Source organism: Sus scrofa, chromosome 16, assembly GCF_000003025.6.
Source record: "Sus scrofa isolate TJ Tabasco breed Duroc chromosome 16, Sscrofa11.1, whole genome shotgun sequence".
Classification (NCBI taxonomy): Eukaryota; Metazoa; Chordata; class Mammalia; order Artiodactyla; family Suidae; genus Sus; species Sus scrofa.
In genome coordinates, this window is record NC_010458.4 from 3,973,977 (window position 1) to 3,991,125 (window position 17,149).

The window sequence follows — 17,149 nt, forward strand, 5'->3', positions numbered from 1 at the left end:
CACAGTGACAGTGGGTATGTGAGTTCTCTTTGTAGCGATGCTGGTCGAGTAGACACTGCCCACAGGTAGGCCTATGTAATCTTTACAGCCACCACCCTGTGACGCTCGGAATGGTCATGGAATTTGCTCAGAGTTTCCAGCCAGTAAGTGGTGGCCAGGATTCAAACCCTGGCCTAGCAGCTCCACCCACAACAGATTCCTAACCATCCGCCCACTTCTGTCTCCTGAAACAGTTCAGGCTTCCACCTGGGAGCACTCTCCTTTCCAAAGTTACCTCATCACCTGTGAGCTGTTCGGAGGTAAAGTTGGGTTATCATTTTCATACCATTGCTGTTGCTCAAGGTAACTCACAGGTCAGGCGTAAGGAGAAGAGAGATTAGGAAAAAGTCATTGTTATTGAGCTAAAACTTCCTGCAGATGTGGTTCTTTATACCTGGCTGTTAAGGCTCTAGGTACCTGGTGGAGGAGATAATGGACTAATGTATTTGACCTTTCTCTCCTGTCCACTCAAATCCTCCGGTAAATGTTCAGTTACCTGGGAAAACCTGTTCTCAAAACGGAGGCTGTTTACACATTCATTGATTTGTAATTAATTTAATGGAAGAACATGTGAATGTCACTTTACAATAAATCAGCAGGGAAAAGTCTCTGTTTATGCCATTATTTTTCCAGTGACCTTTTGTTCTCGTCATATTCTTGCTTTTCTACTTTTTCATTTAATTGAGCCAGAATAGACAGGTGCCATAATGTTTAAAGTAAGAGGCTAATAAAATGTTTGTGTTCATTTCTAGGAGACTAAGGACTGTGGTCTGTTAGGACTGTTGCTGGGATTCCCAGGCCATAAACAGAAATCCCAGAAACCATAGCACATAAAATGCCCTGCCCAGGAATTATCTCTGAATTAAGAATTTAATAGTACCCGTGTGACTCTGACTTTGAACCAAAGCAAAATTGTGAGATGATAGATACATAGTCGGTCATTTAAAAGCCCTTACTCACTCTTTCTGTGCTTGCCCTGTTACTGATTTTTAGTGAATAGTAATTAGGGTTCGCTTTCTGGCAGCGGGAGTGGTGGTGTAATTGGAAGTCAGTTTCCCGAGAGCGTGCTCTTCCCACTGCAGCCGCCTTCCCGCTCACCAGCATCACTTCCCAGACCTGAGTTTGGCCTCTTGGGTGGGGCCCCAGTATCCGCGGGCCTGCAAGATGCCTTCCTGGCCCAGCAGGGCCTTGGGGCCCCAACCCAAAAGTCAAGGTAGCCATCAGACACCGAGGCCCTGGCTTTCAGAAGGGACCCAGCAGACAGGGGTGGGAGGGGTGAGGGGTGGGAATAGGCAGCATGGGCCAGTCGGGCTGTCCTGGAGGCGCTACCCAGATGGGGGTGGGGGGCCAGGACCCTAGGACCTCCTCACCCCTTTGTGTAAATCTTACTCATTGTAAATCAAACACAAAAACTTTTTTCACAAAAACTGTGCCTGCTCCCTCCAGGCTGGGGGAGAAGCCAGTTCCCTGGGGGCTGGGGTGGGGGGCGTGGGTCTGTCCTCTGAGCGGGGACAGAGAGGGTTCCCCAAAGCATCCGTCTCCCATGTGATGAGAGGCCAAGCTGAACTCCTTCCTGGTAGAGAGAGAGAACCTTCCTCTGTGGCCCTAGAGTAACACCTGGCTCCTCGTGGGTGTATGTGTCTTACCTTTGCTGTGAGATCTCTAAAGTGACAGGAAAACTGAGTGCCCTGTGTCTTCCATCTTGCCTGACAGACAGGAGGAAATGCTTCGGAGGAAGCAGAGCCTCTGATGGGACAGGGAAAGTGGGGGAGAAGGCCAGCCGGGAGGGGTGCGGTGGCACTCCTATCAGTGGACCAGAGCAGCCCTAGTCAGTTTACTTGGTATTTAACCAAGGAACTTGGAGTTCAGTGCATAGCTCAGGCTGGCCGTTCACCTTGAAATGCAAATGTAGCCAGTGGAATTATTAACATAAATGTTGGGTCCCTCAGTTTTGCACCTGAAGGAGCACACGACTCAGGTGCCGTGATTCCTTCCCCTGAAATCTGATGTAGAGAGAAAAATCACTTGAACTGAGATTTTATTAGGTCAGTTTTATCCGTGGTCTGTCCCTTCATTTTGTTGCTTAAATATTTACAAAGTCTGTTTGGGATACTCCGCTGACTGTTATCACAGGGGACTGGTACAGCCACTGCTTGTAGACCTATCTTGTACCGTCTGTTCTTCGTGCTCTGCTATTCCAGCCTCTTCTCCCATATACACCTCACTGATGGATGTCTTCAAAGTCTGGAGCCTGTAATGTGTGAAGGTATAATTCTCCTCCCACCCCGAGGCTCCTCAACCTTCCTTCTTTATATCTTACTGTCTTTTAGAAACTGGTCACCTCCCTGGAAGCCCCTGTGGGAAAGGCTCTTTATTAAAGCTCTGCTCTCAGGTCAGTCGGTATAATAGACCTGCAGCCCGAAGCACACACATCTCAGGACTGGAGTATTTGCTGGCATTTGTCAAGGTCTCATGTGTCTTCTGTACGCGCTCAGGGCATCTTTACTATGGTGCAAGTTTTGAGTAATGTTTGGAATCGAGTTTAATTTCAGTTGTTTCACAATTACTTTAAATTCTGTGCCTTGTGCCTCAATGTGACTGTTTGCCAGCGTGACTCTGAAACACCTTAGTCTAAAGAGGCCTTTGGAGGGGGAAGGAACATGGTGGTTAATGGCCTGGCCTCTGCGTATTATAGTCTCGACCTGCCCATTCCATGACCTTGAAGCTACCCCCACTAGGTAACGCTTTATGGCTTCACTTCCTGCGTTATATTTACATGAGTGTAATTAAGGGAAGGGATAACACACTGGCAGCTCACTGTTTCTCACCTGCATGTTCCAAGTCAGAAGGGATCAGCAAGGTGGAGGTTCTTAGCTGGGATTAGATACAGTGGAATAACACAACAACCCAAATAAGTGAGTCAAGTTTATTGCTCTCATGTCAAAGCTCAGAGGTGGCTCCCTGGGGCTAGAAGCCCAGGCTCCTTCCGCTTTGTTTCTACCGTGCCTGGCTTTCATGCCCACAGCTCCTTCCTGATTCAAAGTGGCTGCTGAACGTCGGTCATCACACCTACATTCCAACTAGTAGGGAGGAGGAAGGGCATGGAGTACACACCCCTCTCAACAGCCTTTTGAAAATTGCACACATAGCATCTTAGCCAGAGTTCACTCACACAGCTATACTCAGCACATAGGCAGGGTGGAACATAGCCTTTGTTCAGAGTAGCTTTGTATCCAGCCGAAAGTCAGGATCCCATTTTTATGGAAGAAGAAAGAACAGATCCTGAGATTAGCTTGCAGTCTCTGTTGTGGAGACATAAGGACTGGATTCTGACTACACTGACTCATTTTTTATTAATTCAACAAGTATTTACTAACTGCTATGTGCCGAAGCACCGAAAGCAGGGAGAAAACAGATGGCATCTCAGGTCCCTAAGACATTTCCCTACGTAGGGAGGCAGACCCTAATCAAACACAAACACAGTTAGTTGTATAAACTGTGATGAGTGCTGTGGGGGAAAGGACACGCTGTGCTGTGAGAGAGGGTAGCAGGGGTTTGGTCAAGCCCGGGGCCTGGGATTGGGCGGGAGAAGCTTTGCCCCAGGAAGTGACGTTTGAGCTGAGAGCTGGAGGGTGAGGAAGGGTGTTCCAGGCAGGGGAAGATCACGGCTGAAGCAGATGGGGAGGTGACGGTGAGCGTTGATGGAGGAACCGAGGGTGGCCAGTCATCTTGGAGCAAGAGGAAGAGGTGAGAGAATAGGGAAGAATCAGAGTCAGGTCCTGTGGAGCCCTGGAGGCTGGGTGACCACACACCCCAGTTTGTGTGAAACATAGGATGTCCATGGACGAGGACTGTTTAGAGTTAAAACTGGGAGCATCCCGGGCAGGCAGGATGACTTGGTCACCCTCCCAGGAGGTCACAGGAATACTTGGGCTCCTGTATTATTCATTTCAGCACAGTTCCTTTTTAGGGAGGCTTAGCTTCCAGCCATGGACGTGTCAAGGTAGCTCCTCGCCTTGGCCAAAGGGAACGAGTCACAGAACAGGTGGCACTTAGTTGTAGTTGGAGCACATGATTCGTGAGACTTTTCTTCCTCTGGTGGGATTTCTCCAAAGGGTCATTTTGGAAATGCGTTGGCCCGTGACACTATGGGAGCCAGCGGAAACAGCCAGGGATGGGGAAGCCCAGACTCCAGAGCGGTGCTTCTCAGCATCGGTGATACGCTGGGATTACCTGGGAACCTGAGAAAAGACAGGCACCTGGGCCCCAGCGCAGTAAGTTGGAAGCCCCACAGGTGGAGCCAGGGCAGCAGGGTTTGGCTGCCCCACAGCAGCGCCTCTCCGGTTTCAGGCTGCGCACCAGCCACGGGTGATCTTGTGGAACACAATCAAACCCGCGCCACAGCAGTGACAATACCAGATCCTTAACCTGCTGGGCCACCAGGGAGCTCCTGATGAGTTTGTTTGGAGGCCACAGGTTTCTTTTTAGGAGGGCAGATCTGAGGGACCACCTGAATGGCCCACAGAAGGAGAGCGAGGCAGGGACCCGGCGAGGAGGGCGGGGAGGCTTCTCTGCGGCCCCATCAGCGGTGGGCCGGTTCCCACTTCTCAGCTGGTGGCAGGATGGTTGGGTGTGACCAGGTGAGGCTGGTTCCTGGTGACGGGAGAACCGGCTCTCTGAGGCCTCTGGCTGGGGTGGTGCCGTAGGCGAGGCCCCCCTGACCGCTCGCTCTTGTCTAGCGGCCCCTTCCACCTCACCCCCATGGCTGCCAGGATGTGTGGGTCCTTCTGTGAGAAGCCAGGAAGGAGTTGACATATCCATTGAATGTGAAAAAAACAAAGAAAAAACACACCACTGGCTTCAGAATGGCAAATGGCATTGGGGAAGGGAAGCCAATTAGAAGGATTAGTAGCCATGAGTGATGGAGGCCAAACGATTCTGATTAATGGGAAAATCACCGAGCCATCCCTTTCCGTCTCTCTCGGTCACGTGTTCACAGATGATTTGTGTTGGGTTGGGATGTGGGGGACAGGCTTCATCTTTACAGGCCTGAGAGTGGAGAGGGGGCCCATGCACCACAGAAGCATGGCGGAGCGAAGCTGCGAGCCAAGTCCAGCCGTGTGACATTGAGCAGGGATGCGTGTGGGCTGCCGGGCCTACAAAGCTCAGAGCTTGCACACAGGATCCGGATAACCCCTTGCGTCCCTTTCCAGGTTCTGAACTAACTGACAAGTGGACTCAAGAGTCAGGGATCTTTTAAACGCCAGCTCAGTGATCACATCCTTGTGTCTTAGTTGTGTGCCCTGATGGACTCCTGGGAGTACTGCACCGCCCTCCCCCGAAACAAGGTCAGGCCCCTCTCCCTCAAGGTCAGCCCCTCCCCCCGCCCCCTCCTACCAAGACAGCAGCCCCAGGGGCACCTTGGCCAGCAGACAGGTTGTAGAGGAGAGGAGGGGCTGCACTGAACAGATGCCAGCACGTGAGGCTCCCTCCCTCTGGAAGAAATAAGGGGAGAGTCGTGGGTGGAGGCCAGACCCCATCTCCCGGAAGGCTCTTCCACCTGGAAGTTTGAGGCCGGTGGGGTGAAAGCACTCGTCCCTCTCTCCCCCTTCAGCAGATGGGGAGACGTATTCCAGCATCAGGTCTGAAGGGCTTTGGGTCGATGGCAGCTGATCACTGAAACAGTCACAGGCTGTGCCAAGTTGAATGTATCATCTAGACGGTGTCTGGCTAACCAGGGCCCATGGACCAGATCTCCTTAATTTTTATATGGTCTCTGACCTATGAATGGTTTTTAATGGTTGGAGAAAAATCTAAAGAAGATCATTGCCTGACATGTGAAACGTGGGAAATTCAAATTTCAGTGTCCATAAAAAAGGACAGTGGGACACAGCAGTTTCTGGGAACAGTGCCCTGCAGTGTACGTACTGATGGCTGCTTCCACTCTGTCAGGGCAGATCTGAGCGATGGTGGCAGAGACCAGAAGGCTGGTGATGCCTAAAATCTCTGACTTATTCTCTGACTGTTCAGAAAACCGCTGACTCTCGATGGAGAATGAAGTGGCCTTGTTGTTGGATTCTCTCCTGGTGGTCATGCTTGGGGCCCTGTGTTCTAACCTGAGGTCTCACCTTAAGTGGGCAGTGTCATGACAAATGACCAGGATGATGAAGACACCCCCCACCCCCAAAGAAGGTCAAGTGGGCCTGGTGGAGAGAAGGGGAGGGGGTCTGGTTTAGAAGAGAAAAAGGCACAGTGGGAAGGACTGTGAATTGTTCTGAATTCTTGGAAGAGAACTACTCAGGGAAGGCAGTCGTGTAGTTAGTTCAAAGGGCACTGACCTTGAGTCAGAACAGTTGGGTTCAAGTTCACACTTCTGTTTGCTTTCTCTGGGCTTCAGAGGTGAAGCCTGTGTGTGACAGCTCATCAGGTCACCAGGTCCACAGTGAATTAAGGTTCTGCTGTCACCTCAGAGGTGCTTTCCAGCCAGGAGAGGACACTGTTGTACATACATGGAACTGGAACTGACCTGCAGTGTGGACAGTGTGCACAGGGGACTAGGGGGACGGGGAGTGGGGAGGCATTCATTCTGCTGAGTGGCTGGTGTGACCCAGGCCCGGAGAACAGATAGGATTCCAGCCTCTTTGGCCCAAAGCATTCTGTGAGTCTATAAAAGATCTGAAAGGCTGTGAAGTGGAAGAGGAATCAGACATGTTCCTTGTGACCCCAAGCAGCAGCGATTCAGGTGGTGGTGACAGATCTGTCACACCAGCCTCTTACCTAAAACTCGCTGGGGGGAGTGCCTGTCATGGCTCAGAGGTAGTGAACCTGACTAATACCTGTGAAGACACAGGTTCAATTCCTGGCCTCACTCGGTAGGTTAAGGTTCTGGCATTGCTGTGAACTGTGGTCATGGATGCAGCTCGGATCCCGCATTGCTGTGGCTGTGGTGTGGGCTGGCAGCTGTAGCTCCGATTCAACCCCTAGCCTGGGAACTTCCACATGCTGTGGACCTAAAAAGCGAAAAAACAAAACAAAACAAAACAAAACCGAGAAAGCAAAAAAACCTCATCAGGGGCTTTCCTTGCTCTTCAGTTAAACATCAGCATCTCTAAGGGGATCTCAGGACCCTGATGGCTGAGCTTGGCTGGCCTCCCCTCCCTTTCCCACCCACGCTCTGGCTGTTACATCTGTGGGGAGGCCTCCCCCAACTCTGGTCCAGGTCAGGGCATCACATTATCCCCCCACCCCTGTCCTCTGGAGCATCACCTTGGTTGTGCTCTGAATACACAAAGGCGGTGTGTCATGAGTGAATTACACAGGGGAGTCCAGGCTTTCGAGTTCACTATAGCATCAGCCCTTGACACAGTGCCTGGCCCGCAGGAGCAGCTTCATCTATAGTTATGGATAATGACAGATTTGACTAATACAGAAACACTCTAGAAAAAGAAATGTGGAGCTGGAGGAATCAGGCGCCTGGACTTCAGACTATACTACAAAGCAACAATAATCAAAACCATATGGCACTGGCACAAAGACAGAAATATAGATCAGTAGAACAGGATAGAAAGCCCAGAATTAAACCCACACACCTACAGCCAACTCATCTATGACAAAGGAGGCAAGAATATACAATGGAGAAAGGACAGCTTGTTCAGTAAGTGGTGCTGGGAAAACTGGACAGCCACATGGAAAAGAATGAAATTAGAACACTCCCTAACACCAGACACAAAAACAAACTCCACATGGATTAGAGACCTAGATATAAGACCAGACACTATCCAAAACTCTTAGAGGAAAACATAGGCCAAATACTCTCTGACATAAATGACAGCAACATCTTCTCAGATCCACCTCTTAGAGTATTGACAGTAAAAACAAAAATAAACAAATGGGACCTAATCAAACTGAAAAGTTTCTGCAAAGCAAAGGAAACCCTAAACAAAACAAAAGGACAACCCACAGAATGGGAGAAAATCTCTGCAAGTGATTCAACTGACAAGGGATTCATCTCCAAAATTTATAAACACCTCCTATAGCTCCATACCAAAAAAACAACCCCATCAAAAAATGGGCAGAAGATCTAAACAGACAGTTCTCCAAAGAAGACATACAGATGGCCAAGAAACACAGGAAAAGATGTTCAACATCACTCATCATTAGGGAGATGCAAATCAAAACCACTCTGAGGTACCACCGTACATCAGCCGGAATGGCCATCATCAAAACGTCTACAAACAATAAGTGCTGGAGAGGGTGGGGAGAAAAAGGAACCCTAGTACACTGTTGGTGGGATTGTAAATTGGTGCAACCACTGTGGAAAACAGGATGGAGATGCCTCAGAAAACTCAAAATAGAACTACCATTTGAGCCAGCAGTCCCACTCCTGGGCATCTATCCAAAGAGAACCATGACTCGCAAAGACACACGTACTCCAATGTTCATTGCAGCACTATTTTCAACAGCCAAGACCTGGAAACAACCTAAATGTCCATCGACAGAGGAGTGGATCAAGAAGATGTGGTACATATACACAATGGAATATTACTCAGCCATTAAAATGAACGAAATACCAGCATTTGTAGCAACATGGATGGACCTAGAAATTATCATGCTAAGTAAGTCAGCCATACAATGAGACACCAACATCAAATGCGTTCACTGACATGTGGAATCTGAAAAAAGGACAGACTGAACTTCTCTGCAGAAGAGATGCTGACTCACAGACATGGAAAAACTTATGGTCTCCGGAGGAGACAGTTTGGGGGTGGGGGGATGTGCTTGGGCTGTGGGATGGAAATCCTGTGAAATCAGATTGTTATGATCATTATACAACTACAGATGTGATAAATTCATTTGAGTAATAAAAAAAAATAAAATTACTTTTAGAAAAAAAAGAAAAAGAAGTGGACTCCCACGGGAGGGAGAGGTGTAGACACTGGCCATGACCAGATGGAGGGAGATGGTAGCCAGGGCCCAGGCCAGAGCTTGCATGTGCATAGCGCCTGTGTGATTACGTGTGCATAGTGCCTCTGTGATCACGTGTGCAAGTGTCTGTGCAATTATGTGTACAAGTGCCTATGCAATTACATGTGCAAGTGCCTGTGAAATTACATGTGCAAGTGCCTGTGTGATTATGAGCACACTCAGCCTGTGTTTCGTTTTTGTGTGTCACCCCTATGGGTCTCTATTGTTGGGGAGACTTTGGGGGATCTTTAAGGCCAAATGATTTGTCTGAGGTTCTGCAGCTAGAAAATGGCAGGATAAAGACAGGGTCCCAGGCTTGTTCTGCCCACCTGCTGTCCCCAGCAGGCCAGGGTTAGGTGGCCTGCCTGGCTGGATGAGGTGACCTGGAGCTCTGGGATTCCCAGAGCAGGAATTCTAACCTGATCTCTGAGAGAAGCCTATTCCACCTGCAGCCTTTGTGTTTTTGTAGTTGGATGGGTTTTAAACCCCCTCCACAGGATTAGAAAATTAAAGCCATGGGCAGCATTTAACACACCTGAAGGTGTGCCCAGTCATGGAAAAACTCTGAGTTTTGATGTTGTTACAAACACAGGTACAGTGCTCTAGTGTTTGGCATTCCTGCTGCGTTTTGCTGAATCTTGGTTGGCAGGAGCCTTGGGTGAGCACACCCGACTTGGTGTCATTGTGCGGGTGGCCTTGTTAGGTTGGTTGCAGGACAGGACTACTGTTGTGGGCCTCACTGGTCCTGACTTTCAAGATAAAAGGCTTTCACGCTGGTGGTTCTCTTCTTCCTCAGTGATACTGATCTTGTTGTTGGTTATAGAACTTTACTAAGGGGAAGACTTAATTGAGCAGAATTAATACCTGAAATACAAAAGCCTAGAAATTCTCTTGACTTCACTGTCTCAGAGATTTATTATGAGGATATTTGTTTTGAATGTTTCCCCCATAACTGAGACAAAAACAACCAACTGACCTATGGTTTTGCAAGATCTGAGACCATTTAAACCCAGTTTCTTACTCTGCTGTGCTGACTTCTAAAAAAATCTCTAGGAGTTCCCTTGTGGAGGAGTGGGTTAAGGATCCAGTGTTGTAGCAGCTTGGGTTGCTGCTGTCACTCAGGTTCAGGCCCTGGAACCTGGAACTTCCACATGCCATGGGCAAGACCAAAAAAAAAAAATAATAATAATTTCTAGTAGTCTCCCAGCACTCCAGATTATTCGGAAACCTTGCTGACATAACAGGATTTGTTCGGTATGTTGATCATTCTGCTGGCATATTGCTTAGTTTTATCTGCTTGGATGAATGTGCCATATTTTGCTTTATTCTTGAGCCTCTGAATTTCTCAGAACTCACCTCCGAGATGTGGGTGATCCCTGGGCATCCAGCTTATTATAGAGCCTCATGTTATTCAGTGTCCTGGCCAGACCCGACCCCAGGGTGTGCTACCCTGGAGGCCTGGACAAGCTGACTAGTAGCCTTTCCTGGCTGGAGGGCATTGCGCCACCAGACCGCGAGCTCCCAGGGGCCAGAGCCTGCGTCTTCACTGCCCACCAGCCCAGCGCCCCCATCCATCCACTGCTCCTGCCACCGAGGGGGTGCACGGCTGTCCTGGGGTGGCCACCTTCCCCACCCCCACTTTTTTTGCTTCCTGGTCCATCAGGCTCTCCTGGCCATTCTTTCTTCCATCTCCTGCTAATTAACCGTGATATGGTGTTGAAGCCGATAGAGTCTCTGTTATATTTTTTTCTCTTTTTTTGTTGTTGTTGTTGCTATTTCTTGGGCCGCTCCCGCGGCATATGGAGGTTCCCAGGCTAGGGGTCGAATCGGAGCTGTAGCCACCGGCCTACACCAGAGCCACAGCAACGCGGGATCCGAGCCGCGTCTGCGACCTACACCACAGCTCATGGCAACGCCGGATCGTTAACCCACTGAGCAAGGGCAGGGACCGAACCCGCAACCTCATGGTTCCTAGTCGGATTCGTTAACCACTGCGCCACCACAGGAACTCCCTGTTATATTTATTAAATTTAGTGTTTTTCACCTTAACAGTGATTTTGCCATATGATATGTTGTCCCCCCCTCTGCTGTCTCAAACATTGATATTAAATTGCCTTTTCCTTCTTTTTTTTGCTCAGGCCTGGTTTGCACCCCTCAAGGCTGCTGGGTAGCCCTTGATCTGCTTCAGGAGCAAGTCAGTGGGTGGGGAGAGGGGCTCCACGTGTAGGGTCAAAGGGCTCCATGCTGCTGCCACCCCAGGAGTAAACAGGGTGGGGGGACCGCGGGCAGCGGTGGCGCGGGGAGCAAGGCAGGGGGTGGAGTCTCAGCCACTGAGAGCAGCGAGCCTGAGGCTGGGGCGGGGGCACTGTCAGTGTACTCACGCTGTTTCCGGCTCCTCAGTGTCTTTTAAGTGTTGTTTTCAGGTTTGCTTTGTCTTTGGTTTCCTGTTTGAATGTTTGAATTATTTCAGTTTTTCTACACTTTAGAGAACGGAAAAAAATTCTGCATGATATTTTACCACCAAAAAAAACCAACAGGGGCTTTTTTTTTTTTTTTTTCAGTTCTTCTCAGTGGTCTCATCTGCCAGGTGTAGTTTGGGTGAGGACAGGTGAGATGTGAGTTTCAGATGGCCCTTTGCTGGCTTCAGGAGGTCATGGTGCAATTACCCAAGGACATCTTACCTCTGATGGTAGGCGCTGGGCTCTCGCAGCAGGTTTAATGCTGATGAATGAGCCCCAGTCAATCCACTTTCCAGTGTCATAAAATGCCCAGGGCCTTATATAGCGTCTCCTTTCGGCCACCACCCAAGCGTATTAAAGGTATTAAAACGTATTAAAAAGATACTTCATTTAAAAACATTTTTATTAAAGTATAGTTGATTTACAATGTTGTGCCAATTTCTGCTATATATATATATATATGTACATACACACACACACACACACTCCTTTTATTACATTATCTGCTAGTATGGTCCATCCCAAGAGACTGGATATAGTTCCCTGTGCTGTACAGTATGACCTCATTGCTTATCCATTGTATGTGTAATAGTTTGCATTTACTACCCCCAAACTCCCCGTCTATTCCTCCCCCTTCCCTTCCCCCTTGGCAACCACAAGTCTGTTCTCCAAGTCTATGAGTCTGTTTCTGTTTTATAGGTAGGTTCATTTGTGCCATATTTTATTTTTGTAATCTTCTTTTAAATTACTCAATGAATTTATTACCTTTATAGTTGTACAGTGGTCATCACAATCCAGTTTTATAGTCTTTCCATCCCACACCCCCAGTGTATCCCCCACCCCCGAAACTGTCTCCTTTGGAAACCATAAAGTTTCAAAGTTTGTGAGTCAGTATCTGTTCTACAAAGTTCATTGCGTCCTTTTTTCAGATTCCACATATATGATAGCATTTGATGTTGGTGTGTGCCATACTTTAGATTCCACGTATAAGTGATACCATATGGCATTTGAAAAAGACTTTTCCTTTATAGTTTTTTTTTTTTTCCTTTTTTGGCTGCACTAGCAGCATATGGAAGTTCCCAGGCCAGGGACAGGATGCAAGCCTCAGCTGCAACCTACACCACAGCCTGTGGCAATGCTGGATCCCTAACCCACTGTGCCATAGGGGAACTCCTCATTTTAGATCGCAATGAGCACTAAAGAGGAGCAAGTCCGTAATTCCTGGCAATGTTTGTTTTCTGCCTCTTCATGGCTACCCACCCCCCACCCCCGCTCCTCTTGTTTCTGGCCCTTGTTCTCACTCCTCTGTTTACTGTGTTGATAGGCTGACTCCCTGGTGGTGGAATTGTCCCTCCTTTCCTGTTGGTCCAGTGGACACCCCCAGGGCCAGCTCCCTGCAAGGCAGGGTGCGCTGGGCAGGGCAGGGGAAGTGGGGCAGAGGTTGCCGACTTCTCCTTGGCCAAAAGGGGTGCCCATGAAGAGTTTGACATGGGAGATTTGACCCCCTCTCAGCTGCCTGAGGGGAAGTGAGATCTGAGTCAGATCATCAAAGCTATGATCATGACAGTGTTTTGTGGTGCCCCATTTATGGTGTTTTTCTCTGTGTTGCTTGGAGTTGTAATTCCGTTATTGACACATGACAGGAGAAATGCTTTTTAACTCTCTCTTGAAATAGTCTGATTCCACTTGCTGTGGCAGAGCGGATCTGAGATTCCATCCACTCCGTCATCCAGAGGCGGGACCGGCAAGCAGCTTCTGCATCACCGTGTCCCTATGTTCGCATCCTAGCTCCTAGGCTTATTTAATCTTCCTCTCCCTCACAGTTTCCTCAGGTGATAAAATCACAGGGAGCGTGTGAACTTATACGTGGCTCTCGGTGAGCTCAGCACTTTCCCAACATCTGCTGCAACTATCACAGCAGCTCCCAGAGGCAGCATGCAGTGCCCCACGTCACTCGGTCCCTGAGCGCTCCCTGTGCACCAGACGCTCGTGCTGCTGTTCCTCCCTTGGTGAAGGAAGGAGGAACAGCCTGGGGAGCTGGGCTACCCGCTCTGTACCAGGCCCTCCAAGCTGTTTGCAGGAACAAAGTAGACACTCCCTGTAAAACACTCTGCAGGTACCAAAAGCTCAGATGGTAGCTCTTTTAATTATTTTAATTAAAAGTTGTACTTTTTCCAACTAAAACGTTGTGTTTCCTCCCCTTTGACTTAGAGCCCCTCTCCTGATGACGTTTTCACCCTGAATTATATGAACACTTCGGGTCATCGATGGGCTGCACCCCGTTAGTGTGTGACCTCCTAAGTCATGCTTGCAGCTGGCTCCCTGGTACCCACACCGGCCCCACCACATGCACGCTGGCCCTTCCTGGCTTGGGTTACTTGACAGATAACCTGTGGGCGAGTGTATGGAAGGAATTCGAGGAGTTTAAGTTTGTATCCTCATTTGCATAGGAAGAGGTTGTTGAGCCCTTACACATTTTTTTTCCGATCCTTTCTTGGGTTGGAGGTGGGGTTAATTTTTAGGATGAGGGCAGTAGGCTAGGGAAGTGTGTGTATGCGTGCATGCGTGCGTGTGTGCGTGCGCTCACGTGTGTGAGCGTGCATGTATATGTGTGTGTAGGTGTGAGAACACCTTAATCTGTCGCGGGTCCCCATGGCGGCCCCGGGCAGCTGCTGAGAGACCCCATGCTCAGAAGGAGGCCCCACAGGGTCTCGAATCAAATGCCCTGAAGGGCTGGGCAGTATCTTATAAGAATGCAGCACATTGGTTGGGTCTGTGACAAATGAGAGCAGTGCCCCTTGGAGGGGACAGCAGCCAGCCCTCCAAGTCCACACAGAATCCAGGGCGACCCTGTGGGAAGGAGGCAGCTGCTCTACGAAGCTCCTCATAGAAGAGGAAATGTGGCCTTGTTTCTGCAGTGAGAGATCATAGCTTGCCCTGGGGTTTAGGGAAATACAGGCTCTCGCACGTGGTGGCGGCGGCGGCGGGGTGGGGGGGGTGTTGATTGTTTTGGAAGACACTCTGGCAACATCTGGAAATGTACACACCCTTTGACCCAGAGTTTCCTCTTCTCAAAATTATCCTAAAAGATACCATGAGTCCACAAGGACTGTTGGAGGAGAATGTTTGTCTCAGCAATGTTTGTAAGAGTACAAAATGGAAAATAATCCTAACGCTTTAACAAGGCAATGATGATGGGCACATATGATGGCCTGTCTTTATCCTGAAATATTACACATTCTTTAAAAAGAACAATGTAGTCTTTTAAATAAAAGTCTAAATTATAGATGTAGTAGTTCCCGCTCTGGTGCAGCAGTTAAGGATCCGGCATTGTCTCTGCAGTGGCTTGGGTTGCAGCTGAGGCTAGGATTCGATCCCTGGTCTGGAAACTTCCACATGCCTAAAATAAATAAATAAATAAAAAATTCAGGAGTTCCCGTCGTGGCTCAGTGGTTGATGAATCCAACTAGAAACCATGAGGTTGCGGGTTCGATCCCTGCCCTTGCTCAGTGGGTTAAGGATCCGGCGTTGCTGTGAGCTGTGGTGTAGGTCGCAGACGCGGCTCGGATCCTGCGTTGCTGTGGCCCTGGCGTAGGCCGGTGGCTACAGCTCCAATTCGACCCCTGGCCTGGGAACCTCCATGTGCCACGGGAGCGGCCCAAAGAAATAGCAAAAAGACAAAAAAAAAAAATGCAAAGGTATTATAGCTTACATTTTGAAACAATTCATTAGAAAATTTTTACTAAATAGGTAGGAGTAAATATATAATTAACAGCTAATCAATTATTCTAAACAGATAAACACCTGCTTTTGAAAGTGTACTTTTAAGTAATTCTGAATATGCATATTTTCATCTGCTATTAACTTTCTTTGCTGGTAAATTCTTTATTAAAAGTGTGTGTATATATATATATATATATTTATTGAGACTGTATATCAACGTTATCGAGATAATCATGGCAAATGTCCCTATGATCAAAAATACTAAAGTTGTAGATTCTGAATTGATGAGGCCTTTACTACAGTGAATCGTTGGAATTTCACTAAACCATGCACCAGGGAGGGGACTGTTTCACAATGAACCCCAGGAGGTTTGGCCACTATTCAAAAGTTCTCTTCCTCATTTGTACTTCAGCATTTTACATGCTCAAACATAATTAGGACTCTGCTGAGCATAGTAAAATATTGCAAGTGTGCACTTTGAGCTCTCTGGGCCTGCGAATTTCTTCTTGTCACGTCAGGAGTCCCAGTGTCCCTGGTAAGCAGCACCCCTGCCTCTGTCCATGGATGTCCTGAGCGGCCCACTTTCTGGAAATGATGTCTTCATGTCTGCGGTCTGAGTCTCGTTCTGCGTGTCCAGCTGATGCCATGTGTCATGGCCCGTAGTGACCTAAGAATATCAGCGTGGGCAGAGTGGGTGGTGGCAGCCTGGCTGGAGGCCCCCAGGTTGTGACTGACTCCTGTGGGCTCCTGGCCAGAAGGACCCCTTGATTGTTCTTGGACTTAACAGATAGTCTGCACAGTGTGAGGCGCACGGGGCTGGTTCTTAAATAATTTCATTGCGTCTTTCTCCATCAAGGTCTGTATTTTTACTCCCATTTTACAGTGAAGAGAATGTAAAGTAAGAGAAGTTAGGTGTCCCGCAGTCAGAGAGCTGAATAAGGAGGAGAGCAGTTTTTAAATTCAGGTCTGAGGGATTCTGAAACCCATGCTCTTTATGTTCCCCATTCCTTGTGAATTTTGTGGAACAAAGATATTCTTATATCTGACACTCATTCTAGGAGGACCAGGTATTTAATTTTTAGGTTGAATTTTTGAATGCTTTAAAAAATACTTATATAGAGTTTCTGTCATGGCTTAGTGGGTTAAGAACCCGCCTAGTATCCATGGGGATGCGGGTTTGATCCCTGGCCCTGAGCAGTGGGTTAAGGATCTGGTGTTGCTGTGAGCTGTGGTGTTGGTCGCAGACGTGGCTCGAATCCTGCTGATGTAGCTGTGGCTGTGGTGTGGGCCAGTGGCTACAGCTCTGATTTGACCCCTAGCCTGGGAACTTCCATATGCCACAGGTATAGCCCTAAAAAGAAAAAAATTTTTTTTTTTTTTTTGTCTTTTTGTCCTTTTTAGGGCCGTGCCTGCAGCATATGGAAGTTCCCAGGCTAGGCGTCTAATCGGAGCTGTAGCCACTGGCCTACGCCAGATCTGAGCCGTGTCTGCAAATTACAGCACAGCTCATGGCAATGCCAGATGCTTAACCCACTGAGGGGGGCCAGGGATCAAAACAGCAATCTCATGGTTCCCAGTTTGATTTATTTCTGCTGCTCCCCGACAGGAAGTCCCAGGAAAAAAAAAAAGATCGTAAAAAAATGTTTATATAAATTAATGATAGACATTTGACAGGTAAAATTATCCAGTGCTTCTTCCTTCTCCCTTACACAAAGCAGGCCTGTGTAACTGTGATGTGCTCCTCTTCCTCCTCCTCCTCATTATTATTATTATGAAATTTTTGTAGGAAATGACCAAGTTCACTCCTGGACACTAGTCACCAGCCAAGCCTTAGATACAGCGTGGAGGGTAGCAAAAGGATCCGTGACACTGGCTGTTTCACTTCTGGTGGCCACCCTCTACTACTTCAGAAGGCTGCATGTATATTTAGGGCACCGGTTGAAATGGTATGTGGTTGAGTCATC

The 17,149-nt window shown here is 48.4% G+C and overlaps 1 protein-coding gene across 2 annotated transcripts in view; it reads left to right on the forward strand.

The window, feature by feature from the left end:
* Window positions 1-17,149, forward strand: part of FAM105A (family with sequence similarity 105 member A) — a 36,374-nt gene that overhangs the window by 9,677 nt on the left and 9,548 nt on the right. For both annotated transcript variants that reach the window (XM_013984696.2, XM_003133840.4), the window contains exon 2: window positions 16,972-17,131. In XM_013984696.2, the coding sequence (XP_013840150.1) occupies window positions 16,972-17,131 (160 nt within the window). The remainder of the gene's footprint in view (window positions 1-16,971; window positions 17,132-17,149) is intronic.